This window comes from Centropristis striata, chromosome 9 (assembly GCF_030273125.1).
Source record: "Centropristis striata isolate RG_2023a ecotype Rhode Island chromosome 9, C.striata_1.0, whole genome shotgun sequence".
In the NCBI taxonomy this organism is placed as follows: Eukaryota; Metazoa; Chordata; class Actinopteri; order Perciformes; family Serranidae; genus Centropristis; species Centropristis striata.
The window spans coordinates 37,603,318-37,614,211 of record NC_081525.1 but is presented as its reverse complement, the minus strand read 5'-3'; the positions used below and the strand labels follow the sequence as shown (position 1 = coordinate 37,614,211).

Genomic DNA, 10,894 nt, shown 5'->3' with positions numbered 1-10,894 from the left:
TGGTGAAGTTTTTTGTGTTTCCTGCAAAACTTCTAAACTAACTAAAAATTAGTTAGGCGATTATTTTAACAGGGTGACGATATACAGGTGCATCTTAATACATTAGAATATCATGGAAAAGTCCATTTCCAGTAGTTCAAGTATGCAGAAATATTTAAATATATTTATTGTGCAAAAAGACAAGAGATGAGTCTCTCTCTGGAACATTGTTTCAGTTCTAGAGTAATGTATTTTTCCTGTCATTAATTAGTATGATAAATATTTTTAACATTGTGCTGTGGAACACTGTCACAAACACATTTGATTTTAAATATCAGAAGGACTATTGACTTTGGTAAAATGTAACTAAACAAATGCACACATTAATACCGTATTTATCAGGATAGCATTCACCTCTGTAAATATGTAAATATATTCTAACCTGTGCCTTTATATTTGTATAGTTTTTCATAATATCATGCTGCTATTACTGCTTTTATTTTTTAGAATTATTGCAACATTTCAATGTACCCAAGTAAAATTACAATAAAGATAATTAATTCATACTGTATACATACAGGCCTATATAGAGTATAGGAAACAAAATGTTACATAAGAATATTTAGGTATTTTATAAAATAAAAAACTGTAATATTTCCATCAGTATGCAATCTATACTCACCTGTGTTATACTATAATTCTCCAGGTGAAATCTTCATCCAATAATTTTACACCAGCACAATGTCTGCACACATTATATTTAAAAGAAAGACATAAGTGCAAAAGTCTATGAAGATCTGGGCTTTATTTCAGTAAGCACATTTGGTTGATCATTTGGTGTTTTGACAAAAGACAACTTATTTTTTCATCAGTTTTAGTTCTTCTACCTTATACAAACATGGTGACAACTACTTCATATGGCATGTATATTATATGCTATTTGGTTAACAGAGGAAAGAACAATAAAAAACATTTTATATACAGAAAATAGACACATTGCCTTGCATACGAATGGGAACGGACATGCTCTATTCCTAAAAAAAACTGCTGGCTGATACCTCAACGTACAGTATGCGTTTTGTGAAACTGAAGGGACATCACAGGTACTGAGAAAAAAAATAATGATGAATAATTTGGTTTGTTCACACGTTTGGTTTGTTGATTTGTTTGACGCTTGCAATACTAATTCAAACCAAAGAGTTTCTTGGTATTTAGGTGTGTGTGCTGTATCTTTAGTCTTTTGTAAATCGCAACAATGACCCAAGAAAGTGATAAAATTAGGAGACAATGCATATTTTTGGCAGAAAAAAAGAATTTGGTCTTAGAGACACTGATGTTCTTTCTTGAAGTTTTCAAAAATAAAACAGTGAATGATTGTCTGTGTTTACAGAGCAGTCACACAGAGCTGTGATCAACATCGACTTAAAGGAAGACAAAAAAAAAATACTTTATCAAACCTTACTCACCTCCAGACTTGGTTTATGAATCATTACAATTAAAAAAGGTGCAGAGATACACTGATTGTAGTCAAGCAAAAGGCAAAACTGGTTAAATGATTTCGGGAAAACATTAAGCAAGGAGGGGCAGTTTAAAGATGAAAACTTGCACCTCTGTAACATTCAGAATCATTCAGGAAGTGCGAACAGAACTCATATAAAAAAACAAACAGAAACAGACATTTTAAAAAGTCAACATGTCTTTGCCAAATCAAGCTCAGTAATAACAAGCAGAATGTGCTGTAAGTCTATGTACATTTCATCATACAACAAAACCAATGTATGTTTTTTGCATAAAGTTTGTCAAGCTTAATTAATCCCTCAACAACATGTGAAATATAGTGGCACTGATATAACTGCATCCACATGAACTCTGATTTGGTTTTCAAATCAACTCTTTTGTTTTTCTGTAACAGCAACTACCATCAGGACCTACACTGTTCCCACTGCGCCTACAGTATGCATGTAAAAATTGCATTTATTAAACATTCTGTGGATTTTTACATTTGATGGGAAACACTAATATCAACTGTAATCAATGCAGTAAATACATTTCAGTTGTTAAAGATGTTTAGTAACAGGATGCATCTGTGTGCATTTCTAATAATCTGTAATTAACTTGATGTTTGTCTTTCTAGTCATGCAACGGCATTTAATAAAATTCCCCCTTTAGCATAGTAAAAAACAATGCATGAATTAAAAAAAACAACTCGGTAGTTTTACTGAATTAAAGCATCAACTGAATGTGACCCATTGCTTTAAAAAAGTGTGTGAGTGAATGGTTGTGACGACGAGTTAGTATTGGCAGGCTTATCACATTAAACAACACATAAGGATAGCATATAGCAGGAAGAAATGACCATGTCCTCCAAAACAGACAGTATCAATGCAGTACGCTCTGCCTCAGTGTCCATCTCAACAGTCTGTTTCTCTGATGCAACACCAGCCGGCCACCATCTGGTTGGCACTTCCTCGTTGATCCCTCAATAAACAGTTTGTGTTTGAGTGCCAAAGGCCGAGAAGAAAAGTCTTGACTTGGCCTCCAGAGAGCAGAGGATGCTCGGATTTGAGCTGGAACTGCACGGTTTTTGGTATTGAGAACTTTTGATATCTAGCTGATAATACTCAACGACGTTTTTAGAAACTATACAAACAGTTTTTTAAGTGCAAAGAGGAGGAGAAAACACAAAAGGGGGAGGTGACCGATTATTATAATGAAGAACAAAAAGAGAATTAACAAGATGCGAGAAAAGCATCAGATGAGTGACCGTGTTGTTTTTTCAACCAACACGGAACCCCAAAAGTCAGTCTGTTTATGCTTTTCCTCCAGATTTGCCTACGCAAACACCTGCATGTTACCGAGCTGCGGCTGCTGAGAGGACTGCTGCATCTGCTGCGACTGCGGCTGCAGCTGCACCTGCTCTGGAATGTGTGTGTGGTGTGACGACGGAAGTGCGTGGTGAGGGTTCCCCAGAGGGGTGGGGCTGGTGGTGACGTCAGACCAGTCCGAGTTGGAGTGTGGCGAAGAGGACGACCAAGGGTCTGGGGACTCGGGCGAAGGGGTGAGATACGGGTGCTCGCTGGGTGGGTGGGCAGAGTGGCCGGGGGTGGTGCCCTCTGAGCCGGTGGTGGTGTAACTGTGCTGGGAGGGGGGGGGTGGGGTACTTATCCACGGGGCTCTGCATGGGTGGGTAGGAGGGCAGCGGCCGAGACTGACCCTCGATCCCCGCGTGGCCCCCGTGGCTGACGCTGTGGGCGTGCTGCATGGCGTGGGAGAGCCCGTGCGCCATGCTCATCTGCTCGGGCATCTGGTACATCATTCCCTGGGCGCATCGGATGTGGCCCGGCCCCGGCTGGGAGTGACCCTGATTCTGGTTCTGCCCTTGAGACTGTGTGACCTGCACCTGGCCCGGCTGAGGCTGCTTCAGCATGGCCTGGCCTCCTCCGGGCGCCATCATCTGGAAGGTGACGATGGGCGGCAGCTGCTCTCTGCTCATGGTTACATTCATGGGGGTCAGCATGGGGCCCTGGCCGTGGTGCTGGCCCATCCCTGGGTGAGACCCCCCCATCTGGTGCGACACCAGGCCGAACATGTGGCCTCCGTAGCTGTGCTTGGTCATCCCCACCCAGCTCTGCTGCTGGCCCAGCATGTGGCTGACGGGGGGCAGCATGGGCCTGGAGGTGGGGCTGCTCAGGAGGGGCGGGGAGTTCGCCGTGGTGGAGACGGCGCCGGACACGTCGCCCGTGTACGAGTGTGGTGATTCCAGGGAGTCGACGGGTGACATGGTGACGGAGCTCTCTGGGAGTCCACTCGCTGCCTTGACGCCGTTAGCATTCCCTCCTCCTGTACCTCCACCGTTTCCTCCTCCCACTCCAGCTCCCACGCCTGGCCCCTCTCCTCCAGTGGGCTTCTTCCTCCTCTTCGCCTTCATGTCTTTAAGCTCCTTAGCTCCGCCTCCAACACCTCCCACTTTTGCTCCTCCGCCCCTCCTGCTCTTCTTCCCCTGCGGCCCAGGGCGCATGCCGATGAAGCCCGCCCCGTTGGCCCCGCACATCACGGAGGAGTTCCCTCCGCCCATGTGGTTAGGGCCGTTGTGTGGACTGTGAACCAGATTGTACTGGTCCAGCAGGCGCACTATGTCGTGGTGCATGCGTTCTTGAGCGGTGTCGCGGGGCAGTCGGTCCAGGTGATCGGTGATGTCACGGTTGGAATAATGGTCAAGGAGAACCTGAGCCGCCTCAAAGCTGCCTTCTCTGGCTGCAAGGAACAGTGGCGTCTCCTCCTGAAGGGAACACAGTGGACAGCAAGCTTTAATACACACATAATCTGAACAATTCTGATTCTAAAATTTAATCTGTGAATAAAAGTTTGATGGGTGCATTTTATATACACTACTGGTCAAAAGTTTTAGAACACACCAACTTTTCCAGAATTGAATTGAAAATGATGCAGTTTAATGTCTCAGTGTACTCGGAAATTAATGCACATTTGCAACATTTAAAATTCTTTATTGAGCATGATAGTGTTTTGAAAGTAAAAAAAAAGATTCAGAATCACATTTTATGTTGGACTAAAGGACTGAAAAAAGACATAAAATGACCAAAAAAAGACACAAAATGACAAAAAAGACACCAAAAGACACAAAATGACTAAAAAAAGACACAAAATGACCAAAAAAAGACACCAAAAGACACAAAATGACTAAAAAAAGACACAAAATGACCAAAAAGACACCAAAAGACACAAAATGACTAAAAAAAAAGACACAAAATGACCAAAAAAAGACACAAAATGACAAAAAAAGACACAAAAAGACACAAAATGACTTACAAAGACATGAAAAGAATTCCAAATTGGACAAAATAGCCCAAGACTCCATAGAGTTAAGTTGTTAACCCATTTCTTGTTCCCTGAAAAAGGCCTTCTTGTATAATTCTAATACGTTATTTTTCAGTTTTGGTTAACCTTACCTTTTTTTTTTATTTACCTCTGGCAGTTCACCACTTACCTTTGTACCCTTTCAAGCTGTTCATTTGACTTGAACTGCTTGAATTTCAATAAAAAAATTGAAAAATTGGGGTGTTCTAAAACTTTGACCGGTAGTGTAGATTAAATATAACATGATACATTTGTTTCAGGACATTTTACCACCAGATAGTTCATGACTTGTCCTTTAGCGGTTTTTTATTGAGTGATTTTCACTTTTACTTGTTAGTTTCATCAGCACAAAAAAACAGTGGTTTGAAAACGCATGGATGAAAACACTAGAACTGACCTTATTGTCTTGCATGTCACGGTTGGCTCCATTCTTCAAAAGCACAAGAGTGGCCTCCACATTATTGACTGCAGCTGCCCAGTGCAGAGCGGATTTACCTGAAATGTTGAGATGGTGAAAAAAGAAGAAGCACATCCATGTTAACCAGATGAAATTATTACAATTTAGTTATATCCTTATCCTCTTAAGGTTGTTACAGCCCAGGGGCAGGACCAATAAACAACACAAAAATGCAAAAGTGTAAAGGCTTTACAAGAAGATTAAATATATGAAAAGTTTGCTGACCGTGGTCGTCTACAGCGTTGATATCAGCGTGGCAGTGGATCAGCTCCTCCACCATGCCCTCCGCAGGAAGCCTGGCAGCCAGGACCAGTGGAGTGGTGCCATCATTCATACGGGCATCCAGTTCTGTTGCACGATTACGGATCAGAATCTGAAAGATAACAATAATACACAGATATAATGAAAAATACATGATAGAAGACAGTGATACAGGGTAACGCTTTATAATAAGGTCCTTAATAACCATTAATTAACAAGTAATAAGGCATTGTTCTCACTTTAGATCCGGTAGTTGCAAAAAGCATAGTTAACTTATAATAGATGAGCAATAAAGTATATTTTAATATCAATAAGCAAACAAAATAAGATTAATAAAGGCATGGCAAAGACATAATGGGTGGGTCATGGGTGTTTGTAATGCCATTATTAACACTTATATAAGCTTATAAAGTCAAAGTCAAATTTAATTATATAGCGCATTTACAGACGGCTGAGCTGCAGCAAAGTGCTTCACAAAAAAGTGCAAAAAGTGCAATAAAATACAGAATTGACAAAGGTAAAAAGAAACAAAACAAAACAAAACAAAACAAAACAAAACAACAACAACAACAACAAAAAACAACTTTAATTGTAGGCAAGAGAAAAGAGGTGGGTTTTTAAGTGAGATTTAAAAACATTTAGGGACTGCGCTGCACAGATGGAGAACTACTGAGAAGGCCCACACAACAAACACACAATAATGTTAATAAGCATCTTGTAAGGACTTACAAGGGCCTTATTACTTGTTAATTAATGGTTATTACAAGGACCTTAATATAAAGCGTTACCTGATACAGATTTGTTTAATATCGCAGTTAATTAAGTGACTGTAAACAGTAACAATGGTGGAATTAGTGTCTAATAAAAACACCGTCTTGAATGATTCATTTTATAACAAACAAGTTTATAACAGATTCTAACAGTTGTCTCACCTGGAAGACTCCCTGGGCGTCAGCTGCCACGGCAGCGTGCAGCGGCGTTCTGCCCATGTTGTCGTGAGCGTTGGGATCAGCTCCAGCATCCAGCAGTCTCTTAGCGGCGTCGGCCCTGGCGTATCGAGCCGCCAGGTGGAGCGCCGTCTCTCCGGTGCGGTCAGTGTGAGCCATCAGAGACGCTCCCTGAGCGATCAGGTCTGAGATGACACTCGGTCCTGGTTCATCTCCTCCACTCTCCTCCTCCTCATCGTGCAGGCTGCAGTCAGGACCTCCACCGTTACGCAGCGAGGCCAACATCAGAGGGGTGAAACCATCTGAGAGGAAATAATTCATTATTTTAAAATTCTTGAAAATGATAGATAGAGCATTACACACAGAAACAATGACAACACAATCAAATAAAAAGAACAACCTAGGCATACTTCAAGCAATAAAATAAAAAAATATAATAAAATGTAGTGTAAAAATAAAGTGTCTAAAGAAGGAGTATGTATTAAGGAGTAGAATTCCAGTGCAGAATAAATATGAATATGCAGTATAAAAATGTTGGTGCCGTGAAACAAATAAGGTGCAATGAGCAGTGTGCATAAAAAACACATAAAGTGCATAACGACAGTATGTAATGAACCAGACTATTATTTGTTATTGTACAGTGTAAGACAGGATGATAGATAGATGGATAGATGGGTAGATGGATAGATAGATAGATAGATAGATAGATAGATAGATAGATAGATAGATAGATAGATAGATAGATAGATAGATAGATAGATAGATAGATAGATAGATAGATAGATAGATAGATAGATAGATAGATAGATAGATAGATAGATAGATAGATAGATAGATAGATAGATAGATAGATAGATAGGTAGATAGGTAGATAGGTAGATAGATTACTTTATTCATCCCAGAAGGGAAATTCGTTTGTCACAGCAGTCTGGTATTCAAGTACGACAAAATACAATAAAATACAATAGAATAAGATACTGAGGTAGCATAAATAAAAACACAGAATAGAACAAGGACACAAGTTAAAAAAAGCAGATCAGTTGGTAGGATGGTTGACAAGATGATGGTAATTATACTGATGATATGATGGCAACAATGATATGGTGACTAGACGGTATATAATTGTAATAATAGTACAGTATATAGTATATAATATGTAATAATAAATAAATAGTAACAATATAAAATAAAATAAAATAATTATAAATAATTATAAATAAAATAATATGATATATAATATATAAATATATAATAATAATAATAGTAATAATAATAATGATAAATAAGGCCGGTATAATAATAGTAGTAGTATATTACAGTATATAGTAATAATAATAGTAATGTCAGCAACAGTATATATAATAATAATATAATATATATAATAATAATAATAGTAATAATATTAATAACATAGCAAAGTGTCGTGCGTAGTGTTGTGACTTGATTTCGACATTAACAAAACCTAAGCCACAATGAGGGGCTGGTACCGGGATACGTAATTGACGCGTCGTCATGCGGCGGCTCCTTGTCGTCATTCAAACATCTGCCATCTTGTGCTTAAGACGTATTTATTTACATGTATCACTACAGCTTTGCTATACACACATTTACATCAGTAACTGGCATAAAACAAACAAAAGGGCTTAAAGGTTAGCCGGTAGTTAAACGACGGTCAAAAACTGTGTGCTTCTCCCGATAAGCAACACACCTGAGGAGTAATTACCTCTTCCTCTACTTATACATTCACACATGCCGTTATCCAATACGCCACCTACTGTGACAATTAGGAAATGACCCCAACACATATAAATGGCTCTAACACGTAGATTTAGTGCATTTCAGAAATGTTGGTTCTGGCAGAGCTAGATGAATTGTATAGTCTTATTGCAGATGAATCAGCTTAACCCATTGAGGCCTGAAAAATCGCTGGGCGATTTTAAAATAAGCCTCTAATTTTGGCTTATTCTGGAAAAATTCTGGGGAAAAAAGTGTCAACTCTTCTACTAAATAATAGATTTTTCAGCCTCTGTAGCAGATAGAAATGAAATTGAAAAAGGTATTTGAGAGCTTATACAAATACTACAAAACGACGTATCCGCTTTCCAGGCTTCAATGGGTTAAGGAGTTAAGAAGTGGAGTTTTCTCACCAGGTCCCCTGACGTTAACATCCAGACAGTCAGCGTCCAGGTCGGCCTGCGGGGGCGTGAGGGAGATGTCAGCAGCCTTGCGGTGCTGCAGGGTCCACTCCCGTCGGTCAACACCTCCTTCCATAGCGATGGGCAGCAGGGGTTTGTCCTCAGTCTATAAAAAGCAACAGAACTTGAAATAACATTCACAACAACTAAAAGCCTTTCCTTATGTTCCAAACATTCCTTATCCAATTTAATCTAAACTACCCCCAATCCATCAGCTTTATTTGAACCATTCTTTTTTTTTTCCTTTCTCAATTCACTTACTCTTGGTTTCTTGGATGGGACCTCGTCTTCCAGCCATCTCTGACTCTGGCCGCCATCAATCATGGCTCCATCCTGGGTCTTAAAATTCCTGATTCAAGAGAATGATAAAAGTTTAAGCGACGGTAACCTTTCATTCTGCTTACATTTATTCTAAGATACCACATGCATGCTGGTTCATACTCAATCAAACAGCAGTATTGATCTCCAAGAGCTGGACAGTTCAACCACACTCTTCCACTGATGCAATTGAACTCCGGCAGCTATTTAGTGTATAGTATCTACACAAAGATTTCTTAAAAACCCAGTTTTAATTCAGTATTTCTGTCTTAATTGTTAATTTATGTCTTGTTATATGCTAAATATTAAACACAAAAACACTATCATTATCAGTATTGAGTATTTTTAAATGTAAACCCCTGTCTTTTCTCTTCCTGTAAAACTGTTTCAATTGTTTGATTACTCAGTCTGCACTCAGGAGCGTTTACAGAAGTTCATTCAATCCAATAACACGACTAGCTTGTCACACCGATTCATTTAAACCTAATTTCACCCTTTGTGGGTTGTAGTCACTAACAGCAGTATGGAGAGAGATAGGAAGAGATGTGTGTCTAGATATCGCTGGACAAAAACTTTGTTTTCATGAGGCCAAATTGCGGCGTGTTTCATTAAACCCATTTTTATTCACTGGCTTTTAACTCAACATGAGCCTTTGTTCTGTTTTTATTTTTTTATTTGTTCTTTGTGGTTTTTTAAAATTAAGACTAATTTTAAAATTGAGATTCATTTTAAAACCCACTTTTATTTATTGGTTTTTACCCAGCATGAGACTCGCTTTGTTTGAGTTGTTTTTGCTTGTTTTGTTTTTATTGTTGGTCTGTCCTGCCATGTACAGCACTTTGTATCAGCTAACGCTGTCTTAAAGGGCTCTATAAATAAAGTTGATTTGATTTGATTTGATTCCCTCTTCCTTCTCATGATCTCACAACAAGTGAGGGAGGTGTGTGGAGCCAACAGTCCTCTGTAGCTCCTTATCAGGCTGAACTCTAAGCCTTTTTAGCGGTCCAATCAAATATGAATGATTTGATTTAAATCGTAATTGTAACTTCCTTTTCACTTGGAGAGTCGCAAGAATAATTGTTGCCACATTACTGCAAGTTCACCTGTGAGACACCTTACATTTCACTCTGTTCTGAAATCCCACCCAGCAGTTGTTACCATATATCTTGTTCTCTAACACAGCTATTCTCAACCTTGGGGTCGGGACCCCAATTAGGGTCGCAAGATGATTTCTGGGGGTCGCCAAATCATTTTGGAAGTCAGCTCTGTCTCCACTGTGTTAAAATATTCATGTGTTTTAGTCTTTTTAGTCATTTTGTGTATTTTTTGGTCATTTTGCGTCTTTTTTTGGTCATTTTGTGTCTTTTTTTGGTCATTTTGTTTCCTTTTTTTTGTCATTTTGTGTCTTTTTTGGTCAATTTCTGTCTTTTTTTTGTTATTTTGTGTCTTTTTTGGTAATTTTGTGTCTTTTTGTTGGTAATTTTGTGTCTCTTTTGGTCATTTATGTCTTTTTTTTTGTCATTTTGTGTCTTTTTTTGATCACTTTGTTCCTTTTTTTAGTCATTTTGTGTCTTTTTTTGGTCATTTTGTGTCTATTTTTAGTCATTTTGTGTCTTTTTTTGGTCATTTTGTTTCCTTTTTTTGTCATTTTGTGTCTTTTTTGGTCAATTTCTGTCTTTTTTTGTTATTTTGTGTCTTTTTGGTAATTTTGTGTCTTTTTGTTGGTAATTTTGTGTCTCTTTTGGTCATTTATGTCTTTTTTTTTGGTCATTTTGTGTCTTTTTTTGATCACTTTGTTCCTTTTTTTAGTCATTTTGTGTCTTTTTTTTTGTCATTTTGTGTCTTTTTTTAGTCATTTTGTG

The 10,894-nt window shown here is 38.7% G+C and overlaps 1 protein-coding gene across 1 annotated transcript in view; it reads right to left on the bottom strand.

Moving 5' to 3' along the window:
• Positions 1 to 765: 765 nt before the first annotated feature.
• Positions 766 to 10,894, bottom strand: part of notch2 (notch receptor 2) — a 62,716-nt gene continuing 52,587 nt past the window's right edge. Inside the window, 7 exon segments of the mRNA XM_059341406.1 lie at positions 766 to 3,129; positions 3,131 to 4,258; positions 5,252 to 5,349; positions 5,537 to 5,684; positions 6,505 to 6,821; positions 8,667 to 8,820; positions 8,976 to 9,063. Coding sequence (XP_059197389.1) covers positions 2,812 to 3,129; positions 3,131 to 4,258; positions 5,252 to 5,349; positions 5,537 to 5,684; positions 6,505 to 6,821; positions 8,667 to 8,820; positions 8,976 to 9,063 — 2,251 coding nt within the window. The 3' untranslated portion in view covers positions 766 to 2,811.